General features: G+C 39.6%; 1 protein-coding gene across 1 annotated transcript in view; it reads left to right on the top strand.

The window, feature by feature from the left end:
• The window catches only part of cacng8b (calcium channel, voltage-dependent, gamma subunit 8b), a 45,778-nt gene that overhangs the window by 22,178 nt on the left and 3,814 nt on the right, over window positions 1-19,786 (top strand). Inside the window, exons 2-5 of the mRNA XM_073846530.1 lie at window positions 2,089-2,343; window positions 2,442-2,666; window positions 18,807-18,890; window positions 19,555-19,695. Of these exons, the coding sequence (XP_073702631.1) occupies window positions 2,444-2,666; window positions 18,807-18,890; window positions 19,555-19,695 (448 nt within the window). The 5' untranslated portion in view covers window positions 2,089-2,343; window positions 2,442-2,443. The remainder of the gene's footprint in view (window positions 1-2,088; window positions 2,344-2,441; window positions 2,667-18,806; window positions 18,891-19,554; window positions 19,696-19,786) is intronic.

Below are 19,786 nucleotides of genomic sequence, written 5' to 3'. Positions count from 1 at the left end.
AAGTTAATATGTTTTAAATGTACTCATTTGCAGCTTCTTTACTACTAACATGTAATTACAAAATATTTATTATAATATACACTACCAGTCAAAGGTTTTAAACGGTAATGTTATTAATGTTTTCAAAGAAGTCCCTTCTGCTTACCATGTATGCGTTTATTAGATCCAAAATACAGCAAAAGCAATAATATTGTGAAATATTTTTACTAAATATATTTAAAATCTAATCAATGTGATCGAAGCTAAAATTCAGCATCATTACCTCACTCTCCAGTGTCACATGATCCTTCAGAAATCATTCTAATATGCTGATTTGCTGATCATTTATTATTATTATTGTCAATATTTAAAACACTTGAGTGCTTTATTTTCCCAGGTTCTTTGATGAGTAGAAAGAAAGAAAAGCTTGTGTTACATTATACGCTATACCATTCAAAATTAATACTTTTATTTAGGAAGGATAGATAGAAAAGTGATTATAAAGACATTTAAGATGTTACAAAAGATTTCTATTTCAGATAAATGCTGTTTAAAATAAAGGAATTATAAATGTTTTATAATTAGAAATGTTTTTTGGGCAATAAATCAGAATATTAGAATGATTTCTGAGGGATCAGTGACTGGAGTAAAAATGCTAAAAATTCAACTTTGAAATCACAAAAACAAATGACATTTTAAAATATATTCAAATAGAAAAAAGTTATTTTAAATAGTAAAAATATTTCTAAATTTTACTGTTTTTGCTGTACTTTGGATCAAACATATGTATGCTTGGTTAGCAGAAATAACTTCTTTAAAAAGCATTAAAAAAATCTTAACTTTTGACTGGTAGTGTATTAAATAAAATGACATTAATATATATATATTTTAGTTTACAATAAATCCTTGTCGGTATACACAGCAGTACACATTAACCGTATTTCAAAGACAATAAAAGTAATTACGAAATCATTTAAAGATGTAATTAAATCCTACCGAAGTGGGCCTTAAAAAGAAAACATTAAATTGCATGTAATATATTTTTAAACCGTAATGCATTTTCTGTTATTTGCAATTACATGAAATAATTTTTTTTCACTATATTAGTATGTTCTTAGTAGTATATTTTCAGTATTTTTATTTATGTGACAAATACTCATGTATTCATATATTCTGAGTATTCAGAAATATGCTAAAGTGTACTTCTTTTCACAGGTTACTCTCCCTAATAATTCTCTTTAACAGCTGCTTGCAACCCATACTGTATGTCATTTTTGTTATTTGTTGTGTTAAATTGGTTTATGTTGTGTACAGAATCAGATCATATTTTGTTAGTGCATATTTTTGTATTTGCAGTCTATCAGCTTATCTAACAGCTTACACCTGATAAACGTTTTAAGTTTGATTCGTTCGCATTCCCACATTCAAAATTCCACATTTAAAATGTTTTTGTATTCATTTTTTTCTGCCACACTGACACATTATAAAACGGCTTAGATTTTCCATCCATGCTTCACTCGAAAGGGATTTTTCTGTGAGGGCTACAAATCTGTACTGCAGAGGCTCACCATGCGAACAGGGTTTAACCCATTTTGATGGCTGTGCCATATTGCATTATAAATTATTAACAGCCAAGGCAGCCCTGCATTATGTCTGCTAAATTATGTTTGCTAAATTATGCGTACTGCACGATTGTCCTCTGATTTTATAGGTTTTTCGCTGTGTGCGTGAATGTGCGTGCGTTTACGAACGTCTCATATAGGTGTGGTTAACATAAAACATCCAGCGCTGTGAGGCAACATTTCTCCTCCTGCTTGGTCAGGGAGTCTCTACAGACTCATTGCAATGATCCAATTCATGTAATGTTGCTGAATTGCATGTTTGTCAGTTATTCCCTTATCTCGTCCCAAGGGATAAAAGCACTGCCCCCCTCCCATCTCTCCATGCCTTTGCGATTCAGTGTTACTATGGTAACAGTAGAGACCTGCCTTTGCTCCTCTCTCCCCAAGTTCTTTAGAAACACTCCTTGCCAAAGTTCCCCCAAACAGTTTTTGCAGCAAAGAAGTTGCAGCAGAATTCAGTCTCTCTCTCTTACTTTTCTATCTCCAGGTTTTTTATCAACAATGACCAGAACTGACACAAAGTAAGACTATACACGCACCAAAGCATCAACACAAGCTTCTCCATAGCGGTCGACCTGTGAGAGCAGCAGAGAAACGGGGAGTAAACGAGTGCAGGAAGGAGAAAAGGAGTGTGCGAGGACAGTCGATGGATGCTGCCCGGATTGAAGGGACAGCACATTCTCATCTGACGAGGAAAAGAAAGATTTCAAAATTGAGTCGAAGGACAGAAACTCGCCGTCAGGTAAGCTCATCCAATCGGGTAACGGTAGTCTCTGTACTATCAATAAAGGAAAGATAGATGTACAGTCAGTGATGTTTCCACATCTCTCTCTCCCATAGGCATGGTGTGTGAGAAGGGCATTCAGATCCTTCTCACCATCGTGGGTGCTTTCGCATCCTTCGGCCTGATGACGGTGGCTATCGGCACTGATTATTGGCTGTACTCACGGGCGCTCATCTGTAACAGCACAGCCAACAGCACACAAGAGGATCCCCATAATAAGGAGAAGAAGGACCCTGGGGCCTTGACGCACTCTGGCCTGTGGAGGATCTGTTGTCTGGAGGGTGAGCCACTATCTTGGCTCTTGGTTACATTGTGGGGGTGACATCTGTGTGCAGTTATTTAAAAAAAAAAGGGGATGTTGGATGCAAAATTCACTTTTACATGATGTATGCATATTAATGTGGACACAACCACTCTACAATAATACAAATCCATTCACTCCTTTTTTTTAATCGCAAAAAATAGGGATGGACCAAAATGAAAATTCTTGGCCGAAGACCGAAACCAAACAAAATGAAACAGTGGGCCAAAGGCCATTTACCGAACATGGTTTTCCTGTTTTTCCCCATGTATTTAGCCAATTATTTTCACCATTGCATAAATTAAATGGCCAAAATGTGCTTTTTCAGTATTGTCTTGCTTTTCAAACAAAAAAGGTCAATTCCAAAACAATTTTAAAATATTTACTTAAGTGATAGTTCACCCAAAAATGAAATTTTTATGTTTATCTGCTTACCCCTAGGGCATCCAAGATGTAGGTGACTTTGTTTCTTCAGTAAAACACAAACAAAGATTTTTTACTCAAACTGTTGCAGTCTGTCAGTCATATAATGGCAGTCAGTGGTTACCAAATCTTTAAGAGTAAAAAAAACATAGTGTTGCTTTCAACAACGAAAATTATGACAAAATATCGTCGTCAACGAACCTTTATCACGTGACGAAGACAAGACAAAATGTAAATGCTGGTCATGTGACGATGACTATAATTAAATGTATAATGCAATATTGTTGATGAATAAAAACGAGACTAAATGTGGTTTACAAAATAAAATCTATGCTAAAATGTCTCTTTATTTTCGTTGACGAAAACGAGACGAAACGAAATGTTGTAACGTAGATTGATGTGCGCATGCCCAGTAGCCAGAGCTGTATCCCTTCTAGCCTAAACCGTGCAGACGCAGGCGACGTCACTTCCTCAAGCCACACTCGCGGAATTATCTAGAAGAGAAGAGTCAGACTTAACTTTGTTTGTCAACTACAAACAAAGTTAAGTCTGACACAGATGAAGGGACCAATGGCCATCCAGCCGGGGTTCATCTTTGGTAGAAAAAGAAGCGACACATTTTATTTGCACTTTTTAGTAGTGATGGAAAAATTAAGCTTTTCGAAGCACTAAAGCTTTCCCCTCAACTGTATCATAAGGTACATTACTTGAAGCTTTTCAACACGTTGCACTCTAATGACATCTTGTGGTCAAAGGTGGAAAAAGTTGCTTTTGCGTCTCAGATGTTTAAACGATTTTTGGACAGTTTCATAAAATAAATCAAATGTCATCAGTTTTCGTCAACTAAAACTAGACGAAAATAGTAATGGATAATTCTGACTAAAATAAGACTAAAATGCTCAGACGTTTAGTTGACTAAAACTTGACTAGACTAAAAAGTATGAACGTGACTAAAACTAATAAAAACTAAAATGACAGCTTCACACAAAGACTAGACTAAAACTAAAATTAAAACCCGCCGCCAAAAACAACACTACACAGACAAAACCAAATTAAACCCTGCGGCTCGTGACGATACATTGAGGTCTTAAGACACACAATGATCAGTCTGTGCAAGAAACTGAACAGTAGTTATATCATTATTTACCTTTGATCCACCGGAACGTTTAGCTGTATGAAGTGCGTTCACGACAGCCTGCGTGAAGTCAACACTCCCAGATGAGTTCGCACAAGGAAACATAATCTTTTCGTTTTTAATCTTTTGCCAGAATCAAGATAATCACAAGTAATTACAATTTTGAGAGGTCAATATGCACCATGTAAACAATGAGTGACGTATACGTGCGACAGATCACTTCTGCGCGTGCATCTACTATGGCAGATAAAGTTGACACATCTTGTGCTGCCTGTTGGGAGCGCTCAGGAGAGTAGAATATGACATGGTATGGATCAGAGATAAATAATGATATAAATACTGTTCAGTTTTTTGCACAGACCGATTGTTTTGTGTGTTAAGACCTTAATGTATCATCTCGAGCCACAGAGTTTAATTTGGTTTTGTCTGTGTATGTTTTTTTACTCTTAAAGATTTGGTAACCATTGACTGCCATTATATTAGATTAGATTAGATTAGATTAGATTCAACTTTATTGTCATACACATGTACAAGTACAAGGCAATGAAATGCAGTTTAGGTCTAACCAGGAGTGCAATAAGCAGCAAGTGCAGGATATAGGTATAATTTATAAGTTATAAGTGCACTAATGGGAGATATGTACAGGGAGAAACTATGGAAATTATTTACAGATGACAGTATTGTGGACATAATTTACAGGCGCTATTAACAAGTAGAATGTACAAATAGATGAGCATAGTATGCAGGTTGTTGTTAACTATAATCAGGAATGGCAGATTAATACGAACATAATATACAGGTAGCTGATTACTAAAGCAGGAATTAACAGTAATAATTTACAAATGTATAGATCCATATCAAAAATTTACAAAATGTATATTTGCAATGGAAATGTGCATTTACAAATGGACATGTACAGTGTAGTGCAACAGATTAAGTAGTGCAATGGTAATGGGGAGACTGTAGGGGTGTGTGGGGTGGGGGGGGGGCAAGGTGTCAGTGGGGGGCAGAGTTCAATAAGGAGACAGCTCTGGGAAAGAAGCTGTTCCTCAGTCTGCTGGTTCTGGTCTTTGGGCATCTGAAGCGCTTGCCGGAAGGCAGGAGAGAAAACAGTTTGTGGGCGGGGAGAGAGGAATCCTTAAGAATACTGCGTGCTCGACGCAAACAGTGTTTCTTCTGAATGTCCTCAATGGATGGGAGTGGAGTCCCTATGATGCATTGGGCAGTTTTCACCACCCACTGCAGTGCCTTACGCTCCACAACAGAGCAGCTTCCGTACCAGACTGTGACACAGTTTGTAAGGATGCTTTCTATCGTGCAGCAATAGAAGTTCACCAGGATGGCTGAGGACAGCTGTTTCTTCTTAAGTGTTCTCAAGAAGAACAGGCGCTGGTGAGCCTTCTTGACCAGGCTGGAGGTGTTGGTAGTCCAGGATAGGTCCTCTGAAATGTGGGTCCCCAGGAACTTAAAGGATGAAACAGACTCAACAATCATCCCATTGATGTGGATGGGATCATGTGAGCCTCTTCTTCCCTTCCTGAAGTCCACAATGAGCTCCTTGGTTTTGGTGGTGTTAAGGAGCAGATTATTGTCTGTGCACCACGTGGCCAGGTGCTGAATCTCCTCCCTGTAGGCAGTCTCATCGTTGTTGCTGATGAGACCGATCACCGTAGTGTCGTCTGCAAACTTGATGATGGTGTTAGATCCATACACAGGCCTGCAGTCATGGGTGAAGAGGGAGTAGTGGGCTCAGCACACAGCCCTGTGGTACACCAGTGTTCAGTGTGACGGTAGTGGAACAGATGTGACCTGATCTAACATGCCGAGGTCTGTCAGTCAGAAAATCCATAACCCAGTTGCAAAGTGAGGTGTTAACATCCAGGTCTCTAAGTTTAGTGATTAACTTAGATGGTCTGACAGTGATGAATGCTGAGCTGAAATCAACAAACAGCATTCGTGCATAAGTGTTTGTATTGTCCAGGTGTGTGAGTACAGAGTGCAGCGCTATGGAGACTGCATCATCTGTGCTCCTATTGCCACGGTAGGCAAAATGGTGTGGGTCCAGTGTGGATTGGAGGGAGCCCTTGAGGTGTGAGAGGACCAGCCGCTTGAAGCACTTCATAATGATGGGTGTGAGTGCTACAGGGCGGCACTGGCACAATGGAGGTGGATTTAAAACATGCTGGTACAGCTGCTTGGGCAAGGGACATGTTAAAAATGTCTGTGAATACCCCAGCGAGTTGCTCTGCACATGCCCTCAGTATGCGGCCAGGGATACCGTCTGGTCCAGCAGCCTTGCGCGCATTGATCCGACTCAGTGCGGTGTAGACGTCTGAAGAGTCAAGTGTGATGGGTGAGTGGTCGGTTGAGGGAGTGATTTTGGTGGCAGTGTCTATATTGTCTCTCTCAAAGCGAGCATAAAAGTCATTAAGCTCGTTCAGGAAGAAGACATCGGTGGCTGTGGGGGTGGAGTGGCTGGGTTTGTAGTCACTGATGGCCTGAATGCCCTGCCACATGCGTCGAGGGTCAGAATTAGAAAAGTGCTCCTCTAGCTTAAGTTTGTAGTAGTGCTTGGCCTTTTTGATGCCCCTCTTCAGATTTGCCCTGGAAGTGCTGTAGGCCTGTGCATCACCTGATCTAAAGGCAGTGTTGCGTGCTTTCAGCAGGAGACGCACTTCCTTGTTCATCCATGGTTTCTGATTTGGGTATGTGGTGATCTGTTTCTGGGTTGTAACACTTTCTATGGTAGTATTAATGTAATCCAGAACAGAGGAAGTGTAGCTGTCAATGTCCGTGTGAGAGCCACAGGTGGCCTGAGAAGCAAACATACTCCAGTCAGTGTGTAGAAACCTGTCCTGGAGTGTGAAGTCTACCCCCGCTGGCCACACTTTGATGGTCTTCACTGATGGCTTCACACGGTTGATGAGGGGTGAGTATTTGGGGGTGAGGAACAAAGAAAGGTGGTCTGATTGTCCCAAGTGGGGGAGGGGGGTCACGGTATAAGCTTCAGCTACATGGTCTAAAGTTTTATTTCCACTGGTGTGGCAGAAAACGTTTTGATGAAATTTGGGGAGCACTGTCTTTAAGTTTGAGTGATTAAAATCCCCCGCAACAATAAATGCAGCCTCCGGGTGAGCAGTTTGTTGTTTGCTGATGGCCGCATGAAGTTCATTCATAGCAAGCTTGGCTTCAGCATCGGGAGGAATGTAAGCAGCAGTTATTATGGTGGAGGTGAACTCCCGCGGCAGATAAAACGGTCTAACAGTTACACTTAACTATGAGAATCTCTAGATTAGCTGAGCAGTGTCTCCCAATAGTAACAGAGTTCGTGCACAAAGCTTTGTTAACATAAATGCACAATCCTCCGCCTCTGGTCTTACCGGAGTCATCTGCCGTTCTGTCTGCCCGGAATGTGTGAAGCTCAGCTAAAGCAATAGCACTGTCCGATACATCGCTGTTTAGCCATGTTTCAGTGAAGATCATGACATTGCAGTTCAAAAGTCTCTTGCTGTGTTTAATGCGGAGTCGAATCTCGTCCATTTTGTTCACCAGCGACCGTACATTAGCGAGGAAAATGCTGGGTAAAGAGAGCCGGTGTGGTGTTAGCTTTAGCTTAGCTCTAAGTCCTCCACGCTTCCCCCGTCTTTGTTTACGGTCGCGCCGCCGCCTTCGAGCACTTCCGCCCGGCCGGGTAGAGTGCGCAGCCGTAGGTGTTCTGGTGATTTCAGGGACGAGTCGAAGATTACTGATAAAACTGTTGGGAATGTACAAACCAATATCCAAAAGCTCCTGTCGGGTGTACGATGTAAAGGCACGACTGTTCTGTACGAACAGACCCGAGATGAGCAAGTAAAATACTGCAAATTTGCAGAAACTGGAGAGACACTGAGCCTCGCGATGTGTACGCGCCTGCAATGGTTTGAGTTAAAAATCTTTGTTTGTGTTCTACTAAAGAAACAAAGTCACCTACATCTTGGATGCCCTGGGGGTAAGCAGATAAACATAAAATTTTCATTTTTGGGTGAACTATCCCTTTAACACTTAACATTTTTAACATTCTAGTAGACATTATAGCCTACCAACAATTCAGTTTCACTTTATTGTTGGAATTTCTTCAAAAAATTGCATTCCATAGCGTTTACTGTCTAACATTGATTCACAACAATACACATTACACAATACAATACACTCACAAAAATACTTATCAATACACATCTGCCTACTGTGCAAATACTTAAGTACCCTCCATTCCTCAGAATATTGCTGCCTACTTAGTCCCCCAATTCTGATTGATTAGTTCGACTGACTGATGAACAAAATATTTCCATAATCTGTTCATTCTAGCATATGGTACTCTCAGTCTTCTGACAAAGCACAATTTAACTTAAAAGTTAGTCAAATAATATTATTTGGCCGTTTTTAAAGCATTTCAGGCATGTGTTTTTAATGTACAAATAAATGCAGCCTTGCTGAGCAGAAGAGACTTCTTTTAAAACATTAGAAAATATTACAGATCCCAATTTGAACACTGTGTGAATGTTATAATAAATGTATTAATAGAGCTGTTGCAATTATTGTTATCATTATTTTTGTCTTTTTTATTTTATTTTACAGAACCGTGAAATTACAATACTAAAATTTATGAATGACCTCACTACTTTGTTGACAGCAGCAGATTGATTCTCATCACGCTGTTTCAGCGCAGATTTATGTATTAACGTTATGTATTAGAAAACATAATGTTGTGTAGTTTATTTACTAATTGTTTAAGGCCATTTCACGATTTCAGTTATCATACAATAACCAGCAACAACCACCCTAAACCGTCTCTCGCTGTCAGTGATGTAATGATTTTTGGTCTTTCTCGGGCAGTTTTAAATGCTTCCACACTGCCGACATGTTTGCTGCATTAGTGCACGCCTCTTTTTGATCATGTCACGTCATTGTTCAGTATAATTTATTCGGTCTTTTCGCTTATTCAGCCAAACACTGAAAGAGCTTTTTTTTTTGCTATTTTCGGCCAAATAACTTTGGTTGCTGAACAGTCTGTGCATCCCCAGCCAAAAACCTAAACAGTCTCAATTATCATGCCATTTTGATTTTCTGGGCAGTATGATGTTATACTGCTCAAGCCCCGCCCACCACCGTTGACAGACTGTCCCCTACTAGCATATTTCCTCTCTCAGCCAGTTGTACGCTGTCCGCCATTTTCTCCATGCTCTAGCTGCTGTAGCGACAACGTCTAGTAAGCAATGCAGGTGTTTTGTAGTTTTGTTTTTGATGGTTATGTGACACCAAATACACAACAAAACGGAAGAGAGGGGCAGGTGAGCAGAGCTCATTATCTTTTAAAGAGTCATGCACCTAAACGGCTTGCTAAAACGGAACTGTTTTTGATGAGGTAAAACGGTCGTTTTACACCACCACTGAGGAATTTTAACCAAAGTATGTTGTACACATTTATACTAAGGGGCCGTTGAATGCTTGAATCTGATTGGCTGACGAATGTTCTAATGGTGTGCATTATTTTCAGGGAAACGCATGGCAAAAGTAGTTCCAGGCAGCGTTTGACTGCATTACATGTCTTTATCATTTCGCCACACGATTCCCTCACAGACGCACACACATACAGTTTTCACACACATTAGCATACGCGCTAATGTTGTTAGCACTGCTCTGACAATTAACAACTTAAAAACTACATGACAGTTCTCACACTCGAGGTAACAACGGCGTGGTCTTGAAGAAAATGAACTTAAAGTTTCACTATTAGTAGAGACACTGCTGCCAATAACTTTTGAGAGACACACAGACTCAGAGAGGTAATTTACCTTCTTAATATCTCTCCCCTTTCTCTTGCCATCTGTCTGCTTGTCTGTCGGTCTGTCTAAACTTCATTATTAACTGCATTAGTTTGCTATCAACGCTCAAATGTCGTTGCTAGGTCTAAAATGACTTTTTGGAATTAGTACCGAAGGGATTGGATGAGCTGCGTAAGAAATTATTCCTACTCACAACAGCATTTTGAGGACAAAAACCAGACGATCGTCTTGAAATAGATCATCTGATCGATGTCTTGGGGTATGGTAACCCTATGGTTACCATACCCCAAGCAGAATAATTGCAGAATAATAAGCAGAATAATTGACTTTCTATGAAAATAATGCACACCCGAGGTGTAACGGCCCCATCACCACTTCGGGTGTGCATTATTTTCTAAGAATTCAACGGCCCGTCATCAATTATTCCTTACTTCATAAAGACCCTAAAGAATTACCAACTTGTGGAAAATTGGCATCCGATGTTCCCTTTAACATGTTGGGGCAGTTCTATGGACAGTGTTTATTAGGGCTGCCCTCGACAAAAGATTTTTCTGGTCGACTAGTTAGTTGTTCATTTTAAGAATTAGTCAACTATTAGTCGCAAGTTTAATATACCATATAAATCTTAATAATGAGCTTTTAATTGCCAAATTAACTCAAAAACATGAAAGCGTGTCCTGTTTGCTCTCGTTATTTTATAAAAGCACAACATTTCGTTGTTATTGTGAGTGCACACAAATAAACGTAGAGTCTTTACAGATTCGAATGATGTATTACTTTTATCTGTATGACCAAAAATGACAGAGTATTTTAAGAGCAAGTGACTACTGTTCAGCTTCCACACTCTGCACATTTTTTTAGGTTAACATTAGTTAATATGTATAAAAAGTAGTGGTGGGCATAGATTAATTTTTTTAATCTAGATTAATCTCACTGTAATCTTGGAATTAAGATTAATCTAGATTAAATGGCTAATTTGAATTCTGATGAAGGCATTCAGAATATGTGTGCTACCCAAATAATGAGTAAAAGTAAATCTTAGAGAACGGGTTTCTCAAGCCAGGTGGCACATTAGACCAGGGGCTCATCTCCTGTTTCCAAAATGCATCACAAACTGCTTGACAATTGCATTTACAACACAATTAACTATACAAACTTGTGTAACCAACTATTCCTACACTGCATGTACTTCTGCGTAAAAGGCTGCGTGACGTGCGCGTTGCAGTTAAATATACAGACGTGCACAAGCATGGATATCTGCGTGCATAGTCTTCGGTTAAACTGCATTGCTTTTAGAAGCGTCAATTCAGTTGTTGCATATAGTTTAATGTCTTTATTTAGGGATTATCAAAGTACATTATAACTCAAATTTGAGATTTTACTGGGGCACAGCAGATTTTTACTGGGGCACGTGCCCCAGTAAAAAGGGTCTAGCAACGCCCCTGCCCTGAAGCAAACCCGGCGGCTTCATAGCTGCATCCATGTTAGCACGTCACGTTTGATGTGGTAATTTCACAGTATGCATACACACAGGTTCGAAGACTCGTTCTCGCCCCCTACAGTGCAATTCGGCTAGGTATACAGTACATCCGCGCAAAAATATCAAGGTGAAAGTCATCATAGCTTGCGTAGTATAGACCCAGCTCCCAACCCAACTTTGAGAATAGATTAACGGCGATATTTTTTTTTTTATCGCCTGATAAGAGTCTCACGTTAACGCAGCACATTAACACCGATAACGGCCCACCACTAATATAAAGTAATGTTACTAACCCCAATTTTTTGAAAGGTATTGTTTGTGTGTGTGTAAAGTGTTATATCTTTATATCTTAATATCTTAATTACTTAAAGGATTGCTCCACTAATTTACTCACCCCCATGTCATCCAAGATGTTCATGTCTTTCTTCAGTCGCATTTTTTGAGGAAAACATTTCACCATTTTTCTCTATATAGTGGACTTCAATGGTGCTCAACGCATTGTAGGTTAAAATGCCATTTCAGTGCAGCATCAAAGGGCTCTACACGATCCCAGCCAGGCAATAAGGGTCTTATCTAGCGAAACAATTGGTTATTTCCTAAAAAAAATTGTACAATTTTTATTTATATATATATATACTTTTTAACCTCAAATGCTTGTCTTGTCTAGCTCTGCGATGTGCATGCTTACTCTGTGCACTCTGGTGTAATACAGTTAGGGTATGTGGAAAAACTCCCATCTCATTTTCTCCTCCAGCTTCAAAATTGCCTTACATCGCTTCAAAAGTACCGACCCGGTGTTTACAAAGTGTAGAAATATAATTTTTTTTAAGATAGTGACAGATCATTTCCCTAGGTAAGACCCTTATTCCTTATTATTAGTCCACTATACTGAGAAAAATCCTGGAATGTTCTCCTCAAAAAATTCAGTTACTTCACGACTGTAGAAAGAAAGACATGAATATCCTGGATGACATGGGGGTGAGTAATCTATCAGGAAGTTTTTATTCTGGAAGTGGGGTAATCCTCTAAAATATAAGATTAAGAAATAAGATGTAATCTTATATCTTAATTTTTAAGAGTATGAACACCCCCTGTCTTATATTATTTTACAGGCATGGCAATGTTTTCAATTGGAAAAATATTGTAATCATAAGATTGTTACAATTTTCTTTAATTGTTCATGCAATTAATAGGATCTGACAAGCTTTACATAATGCACATTATTCATGTATTTTCATTCATACATTTAGATAATTCTGAAAACGGCTAATATGCTTGTATAAAGGATGAAACCATTTCAAAAGTAGTTAAATTCTTTATTTAAGCAGTATTTAAGGATAATTAATGCACACAATATCATAAAGCATATACACGTCCTGAACCCTGATATGGCCATTTACCGCTAAAGAGTTTTGAGTGTAGGAGCAAAGCCCAAAAAGTCTGTAAAGGCCTAATTAAAAGGCTGAGCTGATTGCATTGAGAGGTCAACACAGAGGGACAGCAGTCGCGGTCTTAGGGGCCGTTCTAGCACCTCGTGTTCTCACTCATCCCCGTGTAATGCGCTCTCCGCTCCGCCTGCAGCCAGCCATTGTGCTCTGCTAATTTAGCCCTATGGCTAAGCTCTCTGATAACAAAGCATTCAATTAAAGATAAGCCTGGATTCCCAATCATCACAGCGGCGCGGCTTCTCTCTCTCAGACGTCTCTCTTTGTTTCATTCTCGATCTCATTAAAGCTACGCTTTCCCCTCTTTCTTTGCCCTGTTGGTCGCTGTAGTGTTACAGCACTCTTGGCATAGTTTAGAGGTCAAGACATCCTTGCTTTCCCCAGGGATTACAGCCAAGATGGATGCTTAGTAGAAACACAATTAAGAGCAGGTGAAGTGGAAAGCGGACATTTTGGATCTGCATAATGAATGTCACCGCTAAACCGGCCCAAACAGCAAACACAGTTGGCTGTGTGATGATAGGTGCGCTGATTGTCACATCACCCCGACGTGATTCTAGACACGCACACACATGCTGGGCCTCGTCCTACCCTTCATCTATGCTCCCCTGCTGTTGTTGCAATCGATAGCAGAGGCTAATGCTACTCTTAAAGCTAATGAGGTGCTTTCATGTTTATGTAGCTTAAATTAGAGAATGCAAGGTCAAGGTAGGTAAATACACGCTGAAAAGTCCAGTTTAGACCAGCATGAGTGTCCATACTGGCTTGATGCTACTCTTAACCATACACATACCCCTGGCAAATTCTAACTTAAAGTTACTTTTATTCATCCAGCAAGTTTTTTTTTTTATTAGAAATTAAGTCTGTGTCTTCATACCCTTCTCAATAATCAATAGAAAAGCCTTTACTGGCTATTACAGCAATCAAACGCTTCCTATAATTGCTGACCAGCTTTTTTCATGTCTCCACTGGTATTTTTGCCCATTCATCTTTAGCGATGAGCTCCAACTCTTTCAGGTTGGAGGGTCTCCTTGCCATCACTCTGATCTTTAGCTTCCTCCACAGATTCTCAATTGGATTTGAGTCAGGACTCTGGCCATAAAACAGAAGACCAGAAGTCTTCTTCTTTGTCCAGATAAACATTTGCAAAGGCCAAGCGGGCTTTTGTGTGCCTTATCTGGAGAAGTGGTGTCCTTCTTGGTCTGCGTCTGCGGAACCCAGCGGTGTGCAGTGTCCGTTAGACTGTCTGCCTTGAGATGTTGCCACCAGCAGAGCCCAGACTCATCAGGATGGCCTTGGTGGTGATCCTTAGATTCTTTTTACCTCTCTCACTATCCTCCTGGCCAGCACAGGTGTCACTTTTGGCTTCTGACCACATCCTCTTAGATCTTTCACAGTGCGGAACGTCTTGTATTTTTTAATAATACTTTGCACTGTAGCCACTGGAACTTTCAAACATTTTAGATATGGTCTTATAGCCCTTTTCTGACTTGTGAGCAGCCACAATGCGCAGCCGCAGGTCCTCAGTGAGCTCCTTTGTCTTAGCCATGACTGTCCACAAACCAACAGCAGAGAGCTTCTGTTTTTCACCTGTTGAGTTGATTAAAACAGCTGTTCCCAATGAATCAGGGTAATTATTATTAATTAAAATGCTTTAGAACAGACTATTTGGAATGGTATAGAACTTTGGATTTTCCCATAGACTGTGACAGTTTGCAAAGGGTATGAATAATTTTGGACTGAGAAATATTTTTTCCACAATGATGCCTCTTGTACATCGTCTTATTATCTTTTGGGATAAGCCTGTGTCATTTCCGGTAAAAAAAAAATTGCTGGTTGAATAAAAGTAACTTTAAGTCAGAATTTACCAGGGGTATGAATAATTTCAGGGCTTGACTGTACATACATACATACATAAATAAATATTTAATTTGTTTGCTTTTTATCATTTTATTTTAGCTAGTTGCCAATGCAACTGTTTTCCACTATTGTATATATTTTCCCGAGGTTGGCAGTTCTGTTGATGTGCACTTGATGGCAGTAACTTGTTTAGACACAAGGCCTGGTGATGACAGATTTTCCTCAATGACACCTTTCCCCTTTGTGCCCTCATCTCTTTCTTTCAGATTATTGTCCATGAGAGGTGGAATATAAAAAGACACAAACAGCTGTGAATAGAATCCCCCCCCCACACCTGTGCACCTGTTTCTCCCTTCGTCTGTCTCATCAATCCATCACATTCCCACACCATCAGTCAACACCAGTCATGATGTCATCATATTGCGTCAGTCTGTCTGTCTGCACTGGAGCGGGTAGATATTCACTTCCAGACTGACTCCAGGGCTATCTGATTCCTATTGTGTGTGTGTGTGTGTGTGTGTGTGTGTGTGTGTGTGTGTGTGTGTGTGTGTGTGTGTGTGTGTGTGTGTGTGTGTGTTTCCTGTTACACATCTTAACAAACAAACATAATGATTTAAGAGAATTAAATCTGTATCAGACTTCCCTATGAAGACTTCCCCCTTCCTTAAAGAGATTGGATTGTGGATTATCATCTATCTATCTGTCTGTCTGTCTCTGAAGCTGTCTGTATATCGATCTATGTCTATCTATCTATCTATCTATCTATCTATCTATCTATCTATCTATCTATCTGTCTATCTGTCTATCTGTCTGTCTGTCTGTCTGTCTGTCTGTCTGTCTGTCTGTCTGTCTGTCCGTCCGTCTGTCTGTCTGTCTGTCTGTCTGTCTGTCCGTCTATCTCTATCTGTCTGTCTATCCGTTTGTCTGTCTATCTGTCTATCCATCTATCAGTCTCTGTCTATCTAGCTGCCTGAATATCGATCTATGTCTGTCTATCATCTATCTATCTATCTATCTATCTATCTATCTATCTATCTATCTATCTATCTATATGACTGTCTGTCTGTCTGTCTGTCTGTCTGTCTGTCTGTCTGTCTGTCTGTCTGTCTGTCTGTCTGTCCGTCTATCTCTATCTGTCTGTCTATCCGTTTGTCTGTCTGTCTATCTGTCTATCCATCTATCAGTCTCTGTCTATCTAGCTGCCTGAATATCGATCTATGTCTGTCTATCTATCTATCTATCTATCTATCTATCTATCTATCTATCTATCTATCTATCTATCTGTCTGTCTGTCTGTCTGTCTGTCTGTCTGTCTGTCTGTCTGTCTGTCTGTCTGTCTGTCTGTCTGTCTGTCTGTCCGTCTGTCTCTATCTGTCTGTCTATCCGTTTGTCTGTCTGTCTATCCATCTATGAGTCTCTGTCTATCTAGCTGCCTGAATATCGATCTATGTCTGTCTATCTATCTATCTATCTATCTATCTATCTATCTATCTATCTATCTATCTATCTATCTATCTATCTATCTATCTATCTATCTATCTATCTATCTATCTATCTATCTATCTATCTATCTATCTGTCTGTCTGTCTGTCTATCTGTCTATCTGTCTATATATCTATCAGTCTCTGTCTATCCAGCTGTCTGTATATCAATCTCTGTCTGTCTGTCTGTCTGTCTGTCTGTCTGTCTATCTATCATCTGTCTATCTGTCTATATATCCATCAGTTTCTGTCTATCCAGCTGTCTGTATATCAATCTCTGTCTGTCTGTCTGTCTGTCTGTCTGTCTGTCTGTCTGTCTATCTATCATCTGTCTATCTGTCTATATATCCATCAGTCTCTGTCTATCCAGCTGTCTGTATATCGATCTATGTCTGTCTGTCTGTCTGTCTCTCTGTCTGTCTCTCTATCTATTATCTATCTATCTATCTATAAATCTATCAGTCTTTGTCTATCCAGCTGTCTGTATATCTATCTGTCTGTCTGTCTGTCTATCTATATGACTATTTGTCTGTCTGTCCATCTGTCTATCTATCTGTCTGTCTGTTTGTCTATATATCTATCAGTCTCTGTCTATCCAGCTGTCTGTATGTCGATCGATGTCTGTCTGTCTATTTATCCATCTGTCTGTCTCTATCTATCAGTCTGTTTATCCATCTGTCTGTCTGTCTGTCTGTCGATCTATGTTTGTTTCTCTATCTATTATCTATCTATCTGTCTATCTATAAATCTATCAGTCTTTGTCTATCCAGCTGTCTGTATATCTACCTGTCTGTCTGTCTATCTATATGACTATTTGTCTGTCTGTCTGTCTATCCATCTATCTATCTGTCTGTCTGTCTATATATCTATCAGTCTCTGTCTATCCAGCTGTCTGTATGTCGATCGATGTCAGTCTGTCTATTTATCCATCTGTCTGTCTCTATCTGTCAGTCTGTTTATCCAGCTGTCTGTCTGTCTGTCTGTCTGTCTGTCTGTCTGTCTATGTAGCTGTCAGTATATCTATGTCTGTCTGTCTATCTATCCATCCGTCTGTCTGTCTCTATCTATCCGTGTGTTTATTATGTATAATCTATCCGCCTTTCTCTTATTAATAGTGTGTGTGTGTGTGTGTGTGTGTGTGTGTGTGTGTGTGTGTGTGTGTGTGTGTGTGTGTGTGTGTGTGTGTGTGTGTGTGTGTTTCCTGTTACACATCTTAACAAACAAACATAATGATTTAAGAGAATTAAATCTGTTTCAGACTTCCCTATGAAGACTTCCCCCTTCCTTAAAGAGATTGGATTGTGGATTAGACTATTAATTGGTATTTCAGAACTCCTGAGATAGACAGACAGACAGACAAACAGACAGCTGGATAAACAGACTGATAGATAGAGACAGACAGGCGGATTGATAGACATACATGTATACATAGATAGATAGACAGACAGACATAGATCGATATATAGACAGCTGGATAGACAGAGACTGATAGAAATATAGACAGACAGATAGATAGATGATAGATAGACTATCATCTATCTATCTGTCTGTCTGTCTCTGCAGCTGTCTGTATATCGATCTATGTCTGTCTGTCTGTCTGTCTGTCTGTCTGTCTGTCTATATATCTATCAGTCTCTGTCTATCCAGCTGTCTGTATGTCGATCGATGTCTGTCTGTCTATTTATCCATCAAGTCTGATACAGATTTAATTCTCTTAAATCATTATGTTTGTTTGTTAAGATGTGTAACAGGAAACACACACACACACACACACACACACACACACACACACACACACTATTAATAAGAGAAAGGCGGATAGATTATACATAATAATAAACACACGGCTAGATAGAGACAGACAGACGGATGCATGTTGTTTGTAATGTTTCCATAAAAATAATAAACAGCACAACTGTTTATCATTGATAACAATAAGAAATGTTTCTTGAGCAGAATAATAAAATGATTTCTGAAGGATCATGTGACACTGAAGGCTGTAGTAATTCCTGCTGAAAATTCAGCTTTACATAACAGGAATAAATAACATTTTAAAATATCAGAACAGAAAACAGCTGTTTTAAATTGTTATAATATTTCACAAGATTACTGTTTTATTGTTTTTTTTTTTAATAAAATAAATTCAGCCTTTGTAAGCATAAGAGACTTCTTCAGAAATCTTAGTGTAAATGAAACAGCAATGCACTTAATTATGATTGAGATAAGTATTAAATATTAAAAGAATCCAACTACAGGCTCAGCCAGAAGGTGCAGTGAGTGCTTGTACACTTGTACAGGGTGTACGCTTGTACAGGGTGTGATCACGTAGACTATATTTGTGGGAAATTGTGAGGGTTTTTTTATGGAGGTACAGTGCTGCATTCTCAGTTAAGCTCAGAATTAACATTTGCGCAGTATGTACTGGTTGTTGCAAAGATGTCTCACCTCTGATGTTTCTGTCTTTTTGCTTGTAGGGGTGAAGCGTGGCGTGTGCTCACAGATCAACCACTTCCCAGAGGACGCTGACTTTGATCATGATGGAGCAGAATACGTCCTGCGTAAGAGGCTGCCCTTTATTACAACAACAGACTTTATCATGACAAAGCATTTCTGCAGCATGAATGGAATGCAGCTACAGCAAATGTCTTTGCCTTGTTAAAGAAACAGCTCACCCAAAAATAAAACAGTGCCACTGTTTACTCATTCTTGTTTAGTCTCAAATACTTATGCTTTGATCTGACACATAAGAAAAGCAGTTTTATTTAAAGTAACATATTGCAGAATCGCACTAATTCTGCAAATCCAATCCTATGCTTCATATCCTCTGCAATGCTCCAAGACATTTCTGTGCTACCGCTTCCTGTGTGCATGTGTGCATGTCACACGCATAAATGCATGCATGCACACAGGTTGGCATTTTGGTTGGTATTTAGATGGCATTTCCTTGCACTGTCCCAGCTTGACTGGTCCCAGATGGGATGCCGGACTGCCAGGGGAACATTTTTTTCCTCTGGGGCTTTTTATACACAGTGCACAATGGCATCATTTAATTACCCAGGTGCCTCATTTTAGCTTAACATTTATATCTAAGAATGTGTGGAGATATGAAAGCACAGTGTTAAAGACCTAGAGAGAATTGACTCGTCTCACGCTTATAATGCTCTCTGTCTCTCACCCTCTCCCATCTGTCTCTCTACTCCACTATTCTCTCTTTCCCTGCAGGAGTGGTCCGGGCCTCCAACATCTTTCCCATTCTTAGTGCCATCCTGCTGCTAATGGGAGGAGTCTGTATCGCAGCCAGCCGTTTCTACAAGAGCAAAAGGAACATCGTGCTGGGTGCTGGCATTCTGTTTGTGGCGGCAGGTAAAGTGTGTGCATTGTGTGTGTTCATATATATTGGTCCAGGAGTAAATGTCAATTTACATCTAATATTTACCTGTACTAAATGTCATAG

This window comes from Garra rufa, chromosome 9 (assembly GCF_049309525.1).
Source record: "Garra rufa chromosome 9, GarRuf1.0, whole genome shotgun sequence".
Lineage (NCBI taxonomy): Eukaryota > Metazoa > Chordata > Actinopteri > Cypriniformes > Cyprinidae > Garra > Garra rufa.
Note: the sequence above shows the minus strand (reverse complement) of the source record. Positions and strands in the feature narration are given on the sequence as shown.